The sequence below is a fragment of the Notamacropus eugenii genome, chromosome 4 (assembly GCF_028372415.1).
Source record: "Notamacropus eugenii isolate mMacEug1 chromosome 4, mMacEug1.pri_v2, whole genome shotgun sequence".
In the NCBI taxonomy this organism is placed as follows: domain Eukaryota; kingdom Metazoa; phylum Chordata; class Mammalia; order Diprotodontia; family Macropodidae; genus Notamacropus; species Notamacropus eugenii.
This window is the reverse complement of record NC_092875.1, coordinates 168,002,444-168,023,589: the sequence shown is the minus strand read 5'-3', so window position 1 is coordinate 168,023,589 and position 21,146 is coordinate 168,002,444. Positions and strand designations below refer to the sequence as shown.

Below are 21,146 nucleotides of genomic sequence, written 5' to 3'. Positions count from 1 at the left end.
TCTAAGGTGGTATGATCTAATGAGAGATGTGTTTACTACTCTCCTGGTCTGTGCTCTAATCTGTGAGTGACCAAAAGCACTCTTTTCTGCCTTGGAACAGACATCAGGGTCCCTGTTCCCCTGTGGCTACAAACTATTGTGTGTTAGTGGCCCACCTTGACTGTGACCTGGATCCATGTATGGGCAATGCAACAGGATCCTGCACCCAGTGCCAGCAGAAGAGTCCTGTGGGCTCTCCCAAGTTGCCACTACCACCACTGATTTAATTGCCTCCAAGACCTGATGATGGGGCCTGGCCTATGCTGGACTGACTGTGCTCCATTCTCACCTTGGTGTGACAGATCTTTCCTACTAACCTTCTAAGGTACCTTGGGCTGGAAAATTCTTTCACCTTGTCCTTTGGTCAGCTCTGCAACTCCAAAATTTGTTTTGAGGCATTGTTTAAAATTATTCAGAGGGGAATCTGGGAGAGCTTAGGTGAGTCCCTGACTTTTTCCCCCCAGTTTGGCTTTGGCCCCCCTTAAATTAAATTATTTATATGACATCAGTTGTGATAAGAAGCATTGACTTTTGAGTCAATAGACCTATGTTCAAATAACCAAGTTCCATTTATTCATCTGTAAAATGAAAGCATTGGCCTCTGTGACCACTAAGGTGTTTTCTGACTCCAGATCTATGAACCAAGAATCATGGGGGTGGACAATGAGCTAGTGCTTAAGCCAAATGGGAAGAGTGTGGAAGTGTGTCACATTTAGCAAATCACAGAACATTTCCAAGGATCCTAAGCAGCTCCCTGTCATAAAGATACACCTTTTAAAACCTATATTCTCCTAGTGTTACTACATGGCTACAAACCATGGAATATCACAATCTCAGAAGATCAGAATTTTAGGTAAACTAAAAGATGATGAAAAGATGCAAGATGAGTGCAAATAACCTGGAGCATTTTACTATAAATGCCTTACTTTGGAAAAGTGGCATGAAAGACATTATCAGGAAGGACTGTGACAAAGAAAGATACTGGCCAACTATGTAGGGAGAACCCATGGAAAACCTCAATGCTCATACCCATGAAATATTTAAAAAAATAGGAGAGTCTCCAGCATATTAAGCATATTATCCATGTAAAATATAAGGAAAGAAATTGCTTGGAATGAAAATACATGGATAGGTAATGACCTGAATTGAGAGAATGAACATCCAAATTAATGGAACACAGATTCACGGATATAGTAAAAATCCAGGTTCTTTCTTTGTGGATTAAGTCAGTGCTCTATTAAAAATGCCCAGTTTTGGAAGGTACCCTTATTGTAAATAAGTTTATCAGAGTACCTCTTGAATGCCACTTATCTAAGAAAGAAAAGAAGTAGAGATAGGTAAGAAACAGAGAGAATAATGGAATGGATTTGGAAGGTCTGAGTTCAAGAGCCAGCCTTCCCATTTATTAATAGACTGACCATGGAAAATGACAATTTTTCTGAGCTTCAGGTTTCTTATATATAAATTGAGAATTGGACTAGATGAATAAGGGTTTTCAAAGTACCTTCCAGCTTTAAAATTCCATGACTAATGTAAGCAAAAGGGATAGATCCAGACTATAGGGTAATGTCAGAGAATCGTCAAAGGACTTTAAAGGTCACCTTAAAGGTCACCTAATCCAACTCAGACTAAATGCATGAACTTCCTCTGTAGCACCTTTTCAAAATAATCATTCAGCCTTTGCTTGAATACCTCCAGTTATGAGGCACTTACTACTTTAAAAACATTAGATATCTTTACTAAGTAGTTCTAATCGTTAGTAACTATTTCTCACACTGATTCCAAATCTACTTCTTGTAACTTCTCATTCATAGGATCACCATAGAACCAGAACCTGAAAGCTTACCTCAGAAGCCAATGTCATCAAACCTCATCATTTTACAAAAGAGAAAACTGAAACTTGAGGTTTGCCAACATCACACAGAAGCAGCTAGCTGGTACATTGGAAAAAGAGTTGTGCCTGGAGTCAGGAAGACTTGAATTCAAATCCAGCCTCAGACACTTCCTAGACAAGTTACTTAGCCTGTTTGCCTCAGTTTTTTCATATGTAAAATGGAAATAATAATAGCACTTATCTTTTAGGGTTGCTGTGAGGATCAAGTGACATAATAATTGTCAAATACTTAGCACAGTTCCTGGCACACTGTAAGTATAAATTTCTTCTTCTCCTCTTCCTCCTCTTGTTCTTTTCCTCCTCCTTCTTTTTCTTCTCCTTCTCCTTTTTCTTCTCCTCCTTCTCCTTTTTCTCCTTCTCCTCTTTCTTCCTTCTTCCTCCTTCTTCCTCCTCCTCCTCCTCCTTCCTCCTGCTCCTTCTTTTTCTCCTCCTCTTTTTCTGAGGCAGGATGTCCACAAAAGTCTAATTCTTCTTTCATAATATTTAAAACTCATTGGCACATCTTACTTGGAAGGGTACCAGATAATATGTCATACAGGACACTGAGCCTCCAATGGGACAGTTTGAGGACCATTTGTATGAGGGGGTGGATACCATAACTCATGAAAGGACCCCTGGAGTGGGAAGGTAATAATGTGACTCAGAAAATCATGGACTTCAATTTTCTTATCTATACAACGAGATTGTCCATTTAGATGATAGCTAAGGTATCTTCTAGCTCTAACCTCCTACTATTAAAAACTTTGCCTACATCAGAATTTTTCTTAGGGTTGGTAATTTCAGCAGTCTTTTCTCCTTTTAGCAGCATCAAGTCAACAAGTATTTATTAAGACCTTAGCATGTGCCAGGCACCATGCTAAGCACTAGGGATACAAATAACAAATCAGAAGAAAGATAGTCTCTGCCCTTGAGGGGCTTACACTATAATGGGGGAGGAAAACACATAAAAGGGAGCTGGAAAGACTGAGTTGGGGAAGAGGCGATGGTGCTGGAGCCACCTCCACCTGACTTTTGAGAAGTGATTGTTAAATTTTCAGTCTGAACATTTGTACCTTAGAAATCGACAAATGCTACAATTTGATGTATTCTTTATTGTTTTGTTGATTATCTTGATCTAAGAAAGTGTTGGGAAAAGGTTAATAATACAGATTAATGTTTTTAACTCAAATATAGTATTTAGCTTTACTTGATATTTTGTTCTCTTAAAAATTTTATTTATTTTATTCTGAACCTAGGGAATAAAATGAACGTTTCCATAATAGAGGAGAATAGAAAAAAAGATGATTGTACATGAAATTACAAATCTATTATGTACAACTTGCTAGTCCTTTTAAATATATAATGAAGTTACCATGTAACTCCTTTTTTTTCTTTCCTCCCCCCTTAAAAGTGTATTGTAGGCACATTTTTCTTCCTCTAGAGAGCTAGTTATTGCACATTTAAGCAGCACACTTCTGGGCAGAAGATATTTGTGTTGGGATATGGTGGCAAAGTCTGGAGAATTAGCAGCAGAACAAGGAGAAGAATGCAGGATGGCTAGCCTGGACCCTTGCTCAAAATAGAAGTTCTGGGTGGAGCTCACAAATGGGACAAAGGGGCATAGGAGCCAAGGGATGTTCCAGGTGAGATGATAGTTGAAACATGGTAGTGCAGTCTGCAGAGTCAGAAGCAGAGATGACAGAGGCATTTGGGAAGACTGACCTAAGACCTTCACCTATACCCTCACTGCCTTTGGAAGGATTTGAATCAATGATGTTTACCTTGAAGCAGTGTCTCATATAGAATATGACTTTGACATCGCCATGCTAAGCTTTTAACTCACTTATGATTACAGCATTAGCTTTCAGGGTTCTCTGAATAGGTTTGAATTCCACCATTAGTTAAATTAAAATTGTTTTCAGAAAGCACTCCATATACTCTAGATAGGGAATGGAGAGAGAGAAGGATCACAAATGTGATTTCATTGATACAGGAAATTTCTAATGGCAAACTCTTTCTACCAATGTAGGCTAAAACCTTCCTTGCACCTTACAGTCTTAGAGCATTGCCTAGAGCAGTGAGAGACAAGACACTCGATCTCTCAGCTCTAAGCCTCGTCTCTGACTAGTCTACATTCCTGGAATGCCCTCCCTCCTTTACTCTGACCACTGACCTCTCTGGTTTCCTTTAAGTCTCAACTGAGATCCCACCTCCTACATGAAGCCTTCTTCAACCCCTCTTCATTCCAGTGCCTTCCCTCATACACTATTTCCTATTTATGTTGTGTATAGTTTGCTTTGAATATATTTGTCTGCATGTTGTCTCCCTCATTAGAGTATAGGTCCATTGAGGGTGGGGACTGTCTCTTGTCTCCTCTTGTATCCCGAGCACTTAACACAGCACCTGACACATGGTTGATGCTTAGTAAATGTTTATTGAGTTGAACTAAATTGAAAAATTAAAGGGTTTGCCAGGAGCTGACATATGTCAGCGGTAATACAAGTGAAATGAGAAAAATACAGAAAAAGCCCTTTTAAAGTAATTCTCACTCTGAAATAAAATTTGTTGCATTGTGTATTGCATTATAAAGGTTAAAAATGACATGGGTGGGGGAGCATGACAACTGTCTTCAAGTGCTTGAAAGACTGTCATGTCAAAAAAGGAATTAAAACTAGATACATAAGTCCCAAAGAGATCAAAGAAAGGAGAAAGAGCCATCCATGGAAACGTATTTACAACAGTTATTTTTTGTGGCAAAGACTGAAAAATGAGAAGAGCTTAAACTGGGGAATGACTGAACAAATTATGCCACATCAGTGTAATGGGATATTACTGTGCTCCAAGATATGACAAAAAAGGTGGTTTTAGAGAATCCTGGGAAGACTTATGTGAACTGAAGTGAAGTCACGTGAACAGACCCAGGAGAACTATTTATATAGCAATTAAAAGACTGTAAAGAAAGACATTTAAAGAATAAGAACTCTGATTAATGGAATTGCTGTGGAGGAGTGATGAAGAAATACGTAGCTCATCTCCTGACGGAGGAGTGACGGATTCAAAGTGCAGAAAAAGACATAAGTTTTTGGACAAGGCAAATGCGTATGTTTGTTTTGCTTGAAAATGCATATTTATCATAAAGATTGTATTTTTCTTTTCTTTTTGTTTGGCAGCGAGGTAGTTGTTCCAAAGAAGGGAGCTAGTGATAGAGTTGACAAAAAGGTAAAGAGAAGACAACTGGAGTATTGGGGCATTAAAAAATATACAAAAGAGAAGTCAAGGAGATTAAGAAAAAACAAATAAGGATAGTTTTGAAAATAACATGTTGAATATGTTATATACTTTAAAAAGCAAGTTATATGTAATAGAAATTCATGTTTTCACAATATGCTTCTCATTCTGTTCTACTTATTATTATTTTGATGATAGTCAGATTCCAAATGGAAAAAAGTGATTAGACTTGTCCCAGAGGGTAAAACTTGGAGCAGTAGGTAGAAAGTACAGAGATACTGATTTTAAATATTTGTAAGGAAAACTTCTTAACGTTTAGAGCTATCCAAAAGTGGAATGACCTGCCTTATGTGGCAATGGATTCCCCCTCACTGGGGGTCTTCAAACAAAGTCTAGATGATCACTTATTGGGAGTGGTTGAAAGAGGATTCTTGTTCAGGTATGTATGGGTCAGGTTAGACAGGTTTTGAGGTCTCTTCTCATTCAGCAATTCTGAGATTCTGGGGTGTATGTCTTTTTTCCCCCCAGCAGATAGAATTTAGACTGAGCTCTATAACATAGTGCTATAATCGGCAGCCAACATCTGCGGACGTTGTGACATTGCACCTGCATGTTTTGAAGTGAGGAAAATGAAAATTCCCAGCACATATAAGAGGCTATCTTTAAACACTAATAATTTTGTTTTTTCAAGACCAAATAGCTTTTATAGAACTCTTATTCCCATTAAGGAATGTAAGTACATGCCACGTCTGCAATTTTAAACGAAATCGTCTTTCCGCCCACTCTCATATAAGTCAGAAATAGTTTTTATCTTTTCAGTGAAACTTCCACAAAAGAAATCACCCTTCCCTGTAGAATACCAATGAAAAATATAAGCTTACAAGGAAATTTTTTGGAGGAAGGACTAGGACATGAATGAAGCTGACTGTCATCACAATTTGAACTTCATTTAGGTCCTATAGTGATCTGTGATCTTTGGTTACATAGGTCATTGGAACATAATCTACCTTCTAAATGTAGGTTGTCTCCATATGTAAATAATGAGAGAGTTTAGGGAGTTACTAGAGTTAGATAATTCCAGCACAAGAATTTATCTGGTCTGAATTATCTGGATAATTTTATGTTTTTTTCTTCTTTAATTGGTTTTTGAAGATCTGGCCTATATTGTAGGGGATATTTTATTATTTTCCATATGAATATTACATGATATAATACAGAAAATTGCTATTTTATATAGGAAATTCAATAAGGCAGTTAAATGGTAAAGTAAATAGAGTGTTGGCTCTGAAGTCAGAAAGACCTGAATTTAAATCCTGCTTTAGGTACTTACTGTCTATGACCCTGGTGAAGTCATTTAACCTTTGTCTCTATTTTGTCTTTTGTAAAATGTGAATAATAGCTCCTCTCTCTTATGAACTGCTTATTCATATCCTTTAACCATTTATCCCTTGGAGAATATTCTTGGCACAAAGTAAACAGTTAATAAATGCTTGTTGATTGATTGACTGAGGAACGCTGTAACTTTCCCCTTCCAAGGAGAGGCTTAATAACCCCAGTACTCCCAAAGGAATGGTGACGGTGACTGAAAAATCCAACTGTCAGAATCATTATCTTTTCCAATAGAGGAGAGCTTACTACCTAAAACATTGCTTAGTGGATGTTTGAGAGGGTGTTAGGTGACCTTGAAGGTGGATGCATAACTGGAATTCAGTTTCAGTGAAAATATAATGGTAGGAAACAAGGGTGAGCAGAAATCAGCATCATAATGTCTCTTGTAGAAAACTGATACTTTTCAGTATTGGGGATGTGAGTTGCCCCTCGATGCTTGTGTCCTATCCAAGTTTGCATGCTCCATGTGATTCTTGTCCACGTCCTTTTTCTTTACTTATTGGGGTATATATTTGTTGACAAGTGAGCTCTGAGTTTTTGAGAGGATCATTCTAAAGTTACTTTTCTCATTTGACAATTTCATTAAATGCCTTTGCTTTCTCTGGCTAGCGAGTAAACACAAACACATTGGTAGGGACTTGTGCCATTTATGGTCTGAAGAGAATTCTGACCCACAAAATACCTGGAACCTAGGGTAGGTGAGGGCAATCCTCAGTGCTAACACCATAAGACTATTAATTTTGCAAGACCACAGTTTTTGAAGGATCAAAATTGTGGAGAATGAAAGACAATGTAGACAGAGATCATATTCCTTATTTACAAAGATACAAAAACACATTTTTATCCTATATTTTGGGTGTGGAATATTTAAAAAATAAATATATCTATTTGAAACACATCCTCGTTAAAGGCTTACATCATTTTGTAATGATAATAATAATATCTAATATTTATATAGTGCTTCAGGGTTTGTAAAATACTTTAGAAATATTATCTCAATCCCTCAAACTCTTGGAGATATATACTATTATTATCCCACTTTACAGGTCAGAAAACTGAGGCAGACAGACAACTTGCTCAAGTTCTTATGGCTAGTAAAATCTGTAAAATGTTTTATATATATTCTTTTATTTTATCCTTACAACAACCCTGTAAGGTTGTTTCAATTGTTATATTAATGGAAATTAATCAATGTACCTTTAAAACCCAAGTTTTTTTTTTTTTAAAGTGGAGAATGTTAAGAATGGACAGAAAATCACTATCTTCATGGTACTTTGGCCACTGTATTATCTCTTGGTCAGATAGCCTTGAAAGGGGAGGGTCAAGATGAACTGGGAGTTGAGATACTTTTAACAGTATCTTTAATAATGAGTATTCATTTGATTGAGAATTTTATTTTTCGTCTGCCTAAATCTTTGAAGTCACCCAAACTTCCCTATTTTGGGACCCTTCAGTAGAGGTAAAACTCATGGGGTAGTTAGTTTGTAGCATTTGTTCAGTGGAGGGAGAGGTGGATTGTTATGAAGATTAAACTGGGCATATTTGAAGATCTTTGTAAGCCTTAAAGACCCATATAAATACTAGTAATCATTAGAGTCTTTTAAATTTCCCTATTTCATTCCCTTTTTTTTTCAGTTGTAGTAGTAGATTTTCTCCTTGCCGCAAGAGCCCTTGCTCTGTATTGGCACCAGAGAGGAAGGGAAGGTAGGTGATGGTTAGGTAATATCTGTGTGAGTCCAGGGCTAGAATGGCCAGCTATGCAGAAATCTCTGCATCAGTCACCACCAGGTGGCATTCTGAGCTCAAGCTGCTCCAGCTCCCAGACTTTTTCACTTCCTATGTCCATGTTCAAATGTGATTTGCTTGGGTTCCCCCATGGCTTATTGCTAGTGCCTTGCCCAGGCTTTCTGACTAGGGAATGAAAATCCTAACTTATTTGGTCTGTTTGCCTCCATTCTCATTAAGATTCATATCTCCTTTCCAATTTCACCTGACCCCAAAAGGACTGTAGTTACTTCATGGAATTGAAATTAAAAAGATACAACATTAAAACTCCCAAGTGGCTGAACTCAGCTGCTCTCAGAAAAAGGTCTGAAATTTCAATTTCTCAGTGCCTGCAATCACTTTCCTTAAGGCCTAGGAGTAGTGGCAGACTGCAGGATGATAGGGAGAAGGAAAATCCCGGAGGCTAGGAAGGCCAATTAGAGGACTAGGTATTCTAGGTATGTAGAAGGCAACAATCTAGGTAGGGAATAGTAATAATAAGGACTTGGACTGAGATAATGGAAGATAGAAAGAATGAAACAAATGTGAGCATGATTTTCAAGGAATAATAAGGAAGATGATGTGTGAATGAATATGGAATATGTTGAAAATGTACCACAGATGACTGTTTTCTGGGATATTAGAAATGGGGTGGTTTTATTAATGGAACCTATAGAAGTTAAGCTGGGAATTAGTTTTGGGGGATGAAGGGATGTAGTGAAATGAAAAGGGCTTTGGTTTTGGAATCAGGTGACCCAGGTTCATGTCCTGTCTCTGCTATTTATTCTGTGCCAAAGTGGGAAATTTACATTCCCTCTGTAGACTTTATTATTCATTTGTAAAATGAGAATGTTGTATTATGTAATCCCTAAGGTCCCTTTCAAGTAGGGATATATTGGTAAATGTTTACTCTCCAAAAACAACAACCAACAAACCAACAACAACTGTGTGTGTGATACATTTTAAAGTTTTATCAGTATTGTCAACATTTTTCTACCAATCAACAAAAAATAAATGGAACTCTAGTTTGTAGTGTTTGCCTGATCTGATTTGCCTTACACATCTGATGTGTAAGCGCTACACTGAAAATTGAACAATTAACTTTTGGGAAGTTATTGGTATGAGGTGACTCTAGCAAACCACTGCTTTCAACTCTAAATCCTGTCATTCTATGATGAGATCAACTTTAGACATGCCAATTTTAGGTGACAGTAGGAGATATAACTGGAAATGTAGAGCAGGGAGTCGTAGCTGGAGTTCAGTCTCTGTGGGGCTAGAGTTATGGATTTGAGAGTCACATGCAGAGAGGTGATAGTTAAAGCCATGAGTTTGAATGGTGGGATTACTATGGGTCAGAGTAAAGCGAGAGAAAAGCATGGGATCAACAATGGAATTGTTTTTTTTTTTTACAAATTTGATTCTTTAGATTTTCTTCATTCTTTAAAATTCTTCTGTATGTTTTGGTTGGTCATGCTGTTCTTTAATCTCTAAGAGGACCAAAATGACACTACAATGTTGGAGTAAAGTGTGTCTGACTGTGGCTGATCAGACCAATACAAACTTGGAACACCCTACTGCAGGTTGGGCACAAATAGTCCACATGAACATTTGGAATGGAGATGTCTCTAGGTTTGTATAATTTCATTTGTGCATGTTTATTTTGAGTTACTACAGTCTTGCTTTGATCATAGAACACAGAGCCGTCTTTGATGTGGGCAAGCCATGCTGGGCAGTCCTTTGCCAGTGTCTCCCATGTCATGCAATTGATTCCAAAGTTCTTCAGAGAGACTTTGAGAGTGTCCTTATCTTGTTTCTTCTGACTTCCATATGAGTGCTTGCCTTGTGTGAATTTTCCATAAAATAGTTTTTTAGACAAACCTAGGTTTGACATTTGAACAACATGGCTAGCCCATTGGAATTGCACTCTCTGAAGTAGAGTTTGAATGCTTGGCAGTTTAGCTTGAGAAAGGACCTCAGTGTCTGGTACCTTATCTTACCAAATGATCTTCAGAATCTTTTCAAGATAATTCAAATGGAAGAGATTCAGTTTCCTTACATGGTTCAGGTTTCACAGGCATACATCAATGAGGTCACCACAATGCCTCTATAGACTTTGAGTTCGGTGGTTGTTCTAATACCTTTTTATTCCTGCACTTTCCTTTGAAGCCCCTGAAGCACTGAGCTCACTCTGACAATGAGTGTGTCAACTTCATCATTTATGGAAACGTAAATGGAAAGTGTATTGCCAAGGTAACTTATTCACAGTAGTCAGTATTTCTCCATTTGCTGTAACCAATGGTTTCACAAATCTGTGTTTTCTTGATGTTAATCATTAAACCAAAATTAGTACAAGTGGTAGAGAATCCATTCATGCTTTGTCTTGGCCTCAGAGGCTTCACTGAGTGCACAATCACCTGCAAACAAAAAATCATGCACCAACTTTCTCCATTTTAGTCTTGGCGTGTAGTCTTTTTTGAGTTAAATAATTTACCCTCTGACCTTGATGCCCTGTTTGTCCTCATTGAAAGAATTGGCAACATTAGATGGCAGAATAACAACACTGACTTTTTAGAGTACTCCCACAAGCATAGCCAAATACCTATAAAAATGGAACTAAATAAATTCTAAAGCTGCAGAACCCACAGAATGATGGAGTGAAGTAAATCTCCAGTCCAAGACAGTCTGAAAGGTCCCTGGGAAGTGTCTGTTGCACCACTCTGGTCCAGTGTGGCCAGCACCAGTACAGAGGGACCTGAGCAGGCCTTGGGGAGACTGAATCTCTCGGTGGCAGTTTCCAGACTTCAGACCCCCAAAATACCAAGGACAAATTGGTCAGTGGAAAAAGCCTGTGGGACCAGTGTAGAAGAGTGGACTGGTCTGGCCCCAGCTCCAGAGCAGCAGAGGGGGGAAGGGATGGAGGAACCAGCAGCAACCACAGCAGCAGCTGCAGCCACTGTTTCTGGAGCTCTAGGCCCACAGATTGTGGGGGGAGTTGAGTGGCTGACAGTACACTCCCCAACCCCACTGGAAGCACAGAATTACTGCGGCAAAGAACTCAAAAGTCAAATAAATGACTGGGGAAATGAGCAAAAACCAGAAAAAAATCAGACTATAGGATCTTACTTAGGTGACAAGGAAGACCAAAACATGCAAACAGAAGAAAACAAAGTCAAAGTTCTTCCATCCAAAGCCTCCAAGAAAAATATGAATTGATCTCAGGCCATGGAAGAGCTCAAAAAGGATTTTGAAAATCAAGTAAGAGAAGTAGAGCAAAAATTGGGAAGAGAAATGAGAGTGATACAAGAAAATCATGAAAAATGAGTCAATTGTTTGCTAAAGGAGACCCAAAAAATGCTGAAGAAAATAACCCTTTAAAAAATAGACAAACTCAAATGACAAAAGAGATCCAAAAAGTCAATAAGGAGAAGAATGCCCTCAAAAGCAGAGTTGGCCAGATGGAAAAGGAGATCTAAAAGCTTACTGAAGAAAATGATTCCTTAAAGATTAGAATGCAGCAGATGGAAGTTAATGACTTTTTGAAAAATTAAGAAATTATAAAACAAGACCAAACAAATGAAAAAAAGAGCAGACAATGTGAAATATCTCATTGGAAAAACAACTGACCTGGAGAATAGATATAGGAGAGACAATTTAAAAATTGTGAGACTACCTGGAAGCCATGATAAAAAAAAAAAAGAGCCTAGATATCATCTTCCATGAAATTATCAAGGAAAACTGCCCTGATATTCTAGAACCAGAGGGTAAAATAAATATTGAAAGAATCCACCAATCACCTCCTGAAGGAGATCCCAAAAGAAAAATTCCCAGGAATATTGTAGCCAAGTTCCAGAGTTCCCAGGTCAAGGAGAAAATATTGCAAGCAGCCAGAAAGAAACAATTTGAGCATTGTGGAAATACAATCAGGATAACTCAGATCTAGCCACTTCTACATTAAGGGATTGAAGGACTTGCAAGGAGCTGGGATTAAAACCAAGAATCACCTACCCAACAAAACTGAGTATAATACTTCATAGGAAAAATGGTCATTCAATGAAATAGAGGACTTTCAAGCATTCTTGATGAAAAGACCAGAGCTGAATAGAAAATTTGACTTTCAAACACAAGAATCAGGAGAAGCATGAAAAGGTAAACAGGAAAGAGAAATCATAAGGGACTTACTAAAGTTGAACTGTCTACATTCCTACATGGAAAGATCATATTTTTAACTCTTAAGACTTTTCTCAGTATTTGGGCAATTGGAGGGATTTTATACATATAGACAGAGGACACAGGGTGAGTTGAATAGGAAGGGATGATATCTAAAAAAATAAATTTAAGGAGTGAGAGAGGAATATATTGGTAGGAGAAAGGGAGAAATGGAAAGAGGCAAATTATCTCTCATAAATGAGGCAAGGAAAAGCTTTTTTAATGGAGAGAAAAAGGGAGGAGGTGAGAGAGAAAAAGTGAAGCTTACTCTCATCACATTTGACTTAAGGAGGGAATAACATGCACACTCAATTTGATATAAAATTCTATCTTACACCACAGGAAAGTAGGGGATGAGGGGATAAGAAGAGTGGGGAGGATGATAGAAGGGAGGGCAAGTGGGAGGAGGGGGCAATTAGAAGTAAACACTTTGGGGAGGACAGGGTCAAAAGAGAGAATAGAATAAATGGGGGGCAGAGTAGGATGGAGGGAAATATAGTTAGTCTTTCACAACATGACTGTTATAGAAGTATTTTGCATGACTACACATGTATAATCAATATTGAATTGTTTGCTTTCTCAAGTGGGGTGAGTGGGGAGGGAAGAAGGGAGAGAACTTGGAACTCAAAGTTTAAAAAACAAATGTTAAAAATTATTTTTACATGCAACTGGGAAATAAGCTATACAGGTAATGGGGTATAGAAATCTATCTTGCCCTACAAGAAAATAGAGGAGATGGGGATAAGGACAGAGAGGGGTGTGATAGAAAAGAGGGCAGATTGGGGGAAGGAGTAATCAGAATGCATGTTATTTTGGGTTGAGGGGAGTGGTGAGATGGGGAGAAAATTTGGAACTCAAAATCTTGTGGAAATGAAAGTTGAAAATTAAAAATAAATAAATAAAAAGAATTTGACAACATTACTGATATCATGCTAAAAAGTATGGGGAACAAGCACATAGTTCGATTTCACTCCATTGGTAACTATCAATCTCGAGAGTATTGTTGATTATCCAGAAGTTGGGCAAGCATGCTATCATGAAACTGGTACATGATACTTACGAACTTCTTACAGGTACCCATATTTTGTCATAATTTTCCACAAGTCCTCATGGTTGACAGTATCAAAAGCTTTGGTCAGATCTGCAAATGTTATGTGCAAACCTCTGTTATGCTCCTGGAATTTCTCCTGAAGTTTTCAGACAGCAAACACATATAAACAGTTTTTCCATCCTTTCTGAAGCCACACTGGTTCTTGGGTGGACAACCATCTTCCATGTGAAGGATCAACCTATTAAGGAGTACTCTGGCAAGAATCTTGCCATCAGTAACTAAGAGAGAGACTCCCCTGTGATTGTCACAGGACTACTTATTTACCTATATAGAGATGGACAAAGGAGTCATCCTTTAACTTCTGGGGGATAATCTGCTCTTGCTGTGTAACTCAGAAAATTGCAGTCAGTTTTTCTATGAACAGTGAATCCTCTGCCTTGTAAATCTCAGCTGAATAGAATCAGTATCAGGTGCGTTGTCACACAAGTGGAGCCCAATTGTATTGAAAACCTCTTCTTCAGTTGCAAGTTTTGGCTAAACAGGGATTGACTTCAACTTAAGTGTATGGTCAATGACTTCAGCATTGATTGATGATGATTTGTTCTGAACACTGTGGAATTGTTCAGCCCACCTCTCCAGGATCATGTCCTCATTACTAATCAATGTGACTTCATCAGTACTGGGTGGTTGAGATGCACCATAGATCTTTGACTCATAAATATCCACAGGCCATCATAAAAGTATTTTGGTTTGTTACTTTCAGCTTAAAACTGAATTTCCTCTGCCTTCTTACTGAGCCAAGAATCCTGCATCTTTCTAAGTTTCACTTGTACTTTACTTGTGATGGAGTTAAACGTTGCCTTCCTAGAGATGGATGAACTACCTTGCAGGTAAACCCTTTGGAGTTCTTGTTTTTTGTTTCTGGATTTTCCCATCATTTTTTGTTAAACTGATTTTGATGTTTGTGAGTTTTCTGGCCCAGATGAGTAATTGCAGTGCTGTGCACCAAATCTCTGAAACCTGTCCACTCCTTTTCTGCTCCACTGTTGCCAACCATGGGTTGACAATTTTCCCTCCAAATTAGCCTAACTGATCTCTCATGAAGAAGCACCCTCATCTGTTGACAGTAAGTCTTCTGGTAGTTGTCTTGCTTTGGGGCAATTCATTTTTGTTGAATGCAAATTTTTAACTTGGAGAGGATATCTATAATCACTCTGCACCATACATCACCTTCATCACTCACATCCTTTTTTTCCTCCTTAAATGACATCTATTAAATGTAAATGTTTGCTGCAGAGGTGCATCCACAAAGTTTTATTGTGTTTAGGTAAACAGAGGACAGTGTTGGTGATGAGAAAGACATGAGGCACATAAGACTTCAGTGGTAAATGACCACTGCTGTTGCAGTTTGCAACTCCATTCCTCCCAAGGACTTCCTGCATGTCTGGAATTCTGAGCCTACCCTTAGAGTATTAAAGTCACCTAGGAGGATAGTTTGTTGTCTTTTGGTACATTGATGATGCAGGTCTCCATAAAATTTTTCTTTAACCACATCAGGGTTTATTATACAGGGAACATATGCACTGCTGATGGTGGGATGATGCTTTTTTGCAAATGGCAGTCACATCATCATGAGCCTCTCATTCACTCTTTTTGGGAGACATACACGCTTGTTGACTAGATTAGTTTTGATTACAAACCCATGCCAGTTTCACGATGCTCCCTTTTACTGTGGCCACTCCAGAAAAATGTGTATCCTGCTCTGACTTTGATAAATTGGCCTTCATTTGCCAACCTTGTTTCATTCAGGGCTGCTCTTTGGCTATGGTATTTGCTGATTTCTCTCACAACAGGAGCTCTTTGTCTTTTTGGTCTACTGGATTTTGTGCTGTCCATAAATGTGCACATATTCCATGTACTGATAGTGAGTGGAATTATCTTTGCAAAAGTTTGTGTTCATTTTTTGTGTTTTCTGCAGGGTGGGATCCCCACCTGCCATGGTTAACAGGCCAGGGTTGGATGAAGCAGAAAATTTTTAGGGCACCTTTTTCTACCCTCTTCCTTACACCAGGAGGGAGCAGTGTAGTCATTAAAAAAAGACTGCTTAAGACATCCAGGAGGCTTTTCAATCCCATTGCTGCTTCAGTACAGTGAGAAAAAAACCCTGTACCCTGGGCTGCTTATGTGCAAAGTTGTGATTACAGCTCCCATTGCATCTGCACCTGCTGTTTCCTCACTTACCTGTTGCCACAGGACTTTGAGACAGTTAAAAATGGTAGAATAGCATGGGTGATATCTTTTGATTCGTGCGTAAATTGGATTTAAGTGAGGCAGAGCTGCACGAAGGCATTGGCCTCATTCTTTCAGTCATTGAAGTCCAGTAGCAAGACAAAAGTCAAGATGACTGATGATGGTTCGGGATACAACAGATGACCTTGGCATCTTCAATATCTAAACAAGCTCTAAGTGCTCCACAGCACCTGCTTTGGCTGCCTTTATGGTCATTGGAACAAATTGTTTTCACCTGCCTATTCTGCAGGGGATGTCTTCACATGCTTGGAGAAGACACTCTGCTAATTCACTGAAGGGTTTGCAATGCATTGGTTACCCTTAACCTGGTTCAGTCTATCTGCCAAAATGGTTTACTGGGATGTGGCTATTGTGCATGCTACAGTTTCTAGGAGCTTGAGAGTTGGGGGGCAGGTGGAAACAAAACATAGGAAATAGCACTGAAAAGGACTTGGCAGCCCTTCACACCAGAGGTACTAACCTTCCCTGAGCACACTCTACACTTAGAATAGTGACTTTTTTTTGTTCTACCCCCCCACTTATGTGTGTATATATACATATATGTATATACAACATGTATATGTCATGTTAATAGAGATATTTTTCCAGAGAGAAGAAAATTTCCAAAATAATTTGACTCAACATATTTCTATGACAGCCAAAAATTTCTGTTTCATGCCACTTACTGACCTTTTCTTTGGGGAAGTGATGGTTCACCTGAGGCTGAAGACATCTTGGCTTTAGGAGGTTCCTTTTCAGCTTGACATTCTCTCTAAGGTAACAAAACATGTGCATGATGTATTAAAATATGAAATTGGGTATTGGTCAAACATCAGTGCCTAGTACAGTGTCTGACATATAGCAAATGTTAAAAAATGCTTCCATTCATTAATTTTTCTTTTTTCTGTTTGTAATGCACTTAGAAAATAATACCTTATATCTGTGTATTTAGTCTTCACCTTTCTTTAGTCAAATTTAAAAAATAACCTTTACTTGGTTAGTGACTCTTACTTTGTGGTCACCCAGGTAGAGTGGTCATAGGAATGCTACCCTTGAACCCAGTCATTATTGCTTGAGATTTCCCTTTCTTCCCTTCTTTTTCCTTTCCTTATCCCTTCCCTCCTTTCCTTCTTCTCTTTCCTTTCCTGTTCTCTTTCCTTGCCTCTCTTCATTACTACCCTTTCCTTGCTTCCTTTCTTCTCTTTCCATCACCCTTATCTGTCTTCTCCTTATTCTGCCCACAGTTTGGTGTTGTCTAAGACTCAACCTTCCAACATTGGTTCCTGCTTCTGACATCTTCCAGTGTTCATGTAGATACAATGGAGTCTGTAGCAATACTGAGGGGTAAAAAAATTGGGGTAGGTAAGTTCTCTAAACTCATCAGCTGAGATGAAATACCCCAGAATCTCACTGAGTCTGAAATACTGATGAGTTTAACTTTCATTCTTTGTATACCAAGGATGAACCAAGGGGAAAGGAAGGGAATAGGTATTTATTACGTGCTTATTATGTGCTAGGCTCTGTGCTAAATGAAATTTGTTTTTCCTCTGGGGTCTGAGAAAAAAAATAGAAGGGGGAAAGGTAGAGAAGATTCTCAAAACTATAATGTAACAGATGTGCTGAGCCAGAGATGAAGATTTGGGAATCCCTTGTATAGAGGTGATAGGAGCCAGATTAAAAGAAAAATCATCTATCTCCTTTTGTTACTGGTAGTAAAACCTTTGGGCAAAGGTTGAAAAGGTTTTGTGGCTTGCTTTTAGAGGCAGAAAAATATGACGATTATGTGAGACTACATTGCTTTGTTCTGGGCCAGTGGAGGAGAAAAACCCTGGCCAGAAGCAGCAGGTAGATATGATTGAAATGGAAGCTCGCAGGCTGATTCCTTAGAAGAAAAAAAAGGGAGGTGATTATGGATAGTTTATTCCAGCAGAAAGGTCTGGGCTATATTCTTCCTCTCTGACTCACTGGAAACCCCTACCCTCTTCTCCTACCCCCTCACTTGAATGGAGCTTCTGTCCATGTAAGCTTAATAAAACCATTGGAAATTGGGAAAGTATAAGTGGACAGGAATGGGGAGGAAAGGGATTCTCTAATCATGATTCTGGGGTTAAATTAGAAGAAAATGTGTTTCTGACATCCTAAGTTAGGACCTCCCCACTCTACCCTCCTCCTGGACCACGGATGGTTAGGTTCTAATATCGTTAGTATTGAAGTGCAGGAGGAAACATTAAACACAGTTTACAGGCTGCACAGCTTCCTGTAGCACTACCAAGTGCAACCTGAACCAGATTAAAATGTAATTGGGAAGTATGAAAAAAAAAACTACAAAATCCTTCTACACAGATAATGTTAATTTGTGGTTTTCTAAGTTGATATGTGGCCTGCTGGGAACCTCATATATGGTTTAGCGGCCTCAGTTTCTATTTGAGTTTGATACCACTATTGAAAAAGACTGTTTTTCAGTACATTATGGGTTTCTGTAAACTGACCTGAAAAGATAACCACTTATAGTATTATTTCTTTGGGAAAATGCTTTTCGAGTTCTAAGCAGTTGACTACTTACCAACAGATTCCTCCATTCATTGATTTGTGTAAAAACACCTGTGTAGAGCTTTATAGATTGCAAAGTACTTTTACAAATATTATTTAATTTTAATTTTTTATTTTAATTTATTTTTTAATTATTTAATTTATTTAATTTGTACATGTTAAGTCTGAAAGGTATGTAGGTGAGATATTATTATCCCTATTGTCCAGATGAGGGTACCAATCAGTAAGCATTTATTAAGGGAATGTTATACAGTAGGAACTGAGCTGGGCATTAGGGACACAAAGGCAGAAATGCAATGATCTCTGCCCTGACAAAGTTTACATTCTTTCCTAATTTTCTACTGGTAAATTTAGTTTAGTCAGTCCTCTGTAGCTAAGTGACACAATGGATAGAGTCCTGGACCTGGAGTCTGGAAGTCTCATCTTGGTGAGTTCAAATCTGGCCTCAGACATTTCCTACCTGTGCAACCCTGGGCAAGTCACTTAACCTTGTTTGTCTCCGTTCTTCATGTGTAAAAGCTGGAGAAGGAAATGGCAAACCACTTATATGTCTTTGTCAAGAAAGTCCCAATGACTGGAAAAGGACTTTACAACAACAAAAACCAAAGACCAATCAAGGGGAAGGGAAGAAGCATTTATTGTTTGGGAGAAAGTTCCTTCTATTAGAGACATTTAGAAAGTTATCTTTCTAAACAAGGAAGATTAAATAGTCATGGGTCTTTTCTATGTCCAATGTAAATGTTACCTGCCTTTACTTTCTGTGAGAAAGTAAAAGAACTTTTTATGTGAAACTGGCCTGAAGTCTTGGAGTCATGGAGAAAATCTTCAAGAGAAGGTTCAGGCTTATTTTAGAAAAAAAATTGTGTGTGTGTGTGTATACATATATACACATATACATACATATATATGTGTGTATATATGGATACATATGTATGTATATGTGTATATATAGATACATATATATGTGTGTATGTATATGTGGGTGCATATATACATATACACTCACATATATAAAAGTCAGGGAATAAGACCTCTGAGTTATTCAAAAGGGGTGGTTTTAGGAAGTCCCAGATTGATCTGAGTGAGTTTTTTAATCAACTTGATAAGATTATAGGGTGTGTGAACCTTTGTTTGAAAGCATCTAAGGGACAAGTCTCCAGGGAATTTGAGTGTGCCCACTTAATTGGATAGAGCAGTATTTTAGGATTCTGTCCTACAGTTGCTCTTGTTTTTCCTTAAAAGGTATTAAAATCATCCTGGGAGATTAGGAGGCCCAGGGGACTAACCGATAGGGCAAAAGTCAGGTTATGAATAATAGCTGGCCTTCTGAACCACAGACCAACTACTTGCTCAATACCAGCACAGGATGTCTATGTTCAGTTGAACAAACATTTTTTTTTCATGAATAACTTTTCCTTGCAGTAAACTTCCTTTCTTTTTTCCTTTTTAACTGTTCAATGGGCTACAAATGACTCATTTTACCTCAAACACAAAGCACCAGACCTAGGTCAGGCCTACCTTACTACAGCACTGTTGCTTTACTGATGGGATTTCAGAGACTACGTTACCCCTTAGAATCAGCTGTACCTTTTCTGCTACTCATTTTCCCCTTTCCCTGTCCCTCTTTGGAAGAGTGTTGGGAGAACAGCAGTGTGGACCAGCACTTTGATCTCTAAGCTTGTACCCTTGTACAGTTTCTTTCCCCAGGAGGAGTTCATGGTGATTTGTAGCAAAAGCACATGAAAAGCTGCATGTGTTTGCTAGGGTGACCTTAGGGGAATTTGAAGATCTCAAGTTTCATTACACATATAAGAATATAAAAAGGAATTTCTCTTAAGAAGGGGATAGACTGATTATAAGCATCATGTATGAAGAAGGAAGACAAAAAACTTCAGCTCAATGGTAGATACAAGCTAACCTCACAAATCATCTGTCAGGATCCAAGACTACCCCTCTCTTTTCACTCCTCTCTTTTACTATTAGGAGATAGCCTGTTTTCCAGAGTTAAGGTCCAGCAAGTGAGCTTGGCATAACAACAATCCTTTGCACTCACCTTCTAAATAATCACTGCTGAGCCAAATCACAGAACTGATGGTCCTGGAGCTCAGACAAGCACCAACAGGCCCAGGCTTGAAGCCCTGCTACGATGGGCTCTTTGTTACTAGGCAACCTTGCCTCACCGTTGCTGTTGTGTCTTACTACTGTTGCTACACTACACTGTTTGATTCTTTATCTAGCCACAAATATATAAATCAAGGTTTAGCCCCACTGCCTCAGGTCTCCTATTAGAGGAGGCCCTGACAAGTGTCTAATTTCTCTCCCCCATGGTAATAAAGAAAGCTTTTTGCTTCTAACCTGCATGGGCTCTGGTATCTTTAGTGTTAACAATGGTTGTAAAACCTCTGTGACTCTTTGGTCATCTGTTACCAGAGTTGACACATCCATATTTCTAAATGGAAAGAGAAGTGTCATTGAAAATATTGAATATATACATGTATGTATATATATATAAACATACATACCAACACAAATATATACATATATACACGCATATACACATACATAGTTATATTCATATACCCAGATACTTGTAAAACCTATAGAAAGATAATAAGACTTTTTTATTTGGTCAGAAATAAAGTGGAATTAATTCAATATTAGTGTCAAGGTTGAGCCAATGTAGTTTACCTATATATAGATTACTTATATATTTACATCAGGCATATTTAGCAATACCCTGAAGTACAGCTCTCCAAT

General features: G+C 38.3%; 1 protein-coding gene and 1 long non-coding RNA gene across 2 annotated transcripts in view; one reads left to right on the top strand and one right to left on the bottom strand.

Annotated features, from left to right (window-relative positions):
- LOC140500755 (uncharacterized) overlaps nt 1-9,325 on the top strand; it is a 57,272-nt gene extending 47,947 nt beyond the window's left edge. Inside the window, exons 4-5 of the long non-coding RNA XR_011965860.1 lie at nt 101-364; nt 1,854-9,325. This is a non-coding gene — a long non-coding RNA (uncharacterized lncRNA). The remainder of the gene's footprint in view (nt 1-100; nt 365-1,853) is intronic.
- CNGB3 (cyclic nucleotide gated channel subunit beta 3) overlaps nt 1-20,522 on the bottom strand; it is a 187,004-nt gene extending 166,482 nt beyond the window's left edge. Inside the window, exons 1-2 of the mRNA XM_072603628.1 lie at nt 20,443-20,522; nt 16,530-16,611 (exon numbers count right to left, since the gene is read on the bottom strand). Coding sequence (XP_072459729.1) covers nt 16,530-16,572 — 43 coding nt within the window. The 5' untranslated portion in view covers nt 16,573-16,611; nt 20,443-20,522. The remainder of the gene's footprint in view (nt 1-16,529; nt 16,612-20,442) is intronic.
- Between the last annotated feature and the right edge of the window lie 624 nt (nt 20,523-21,146).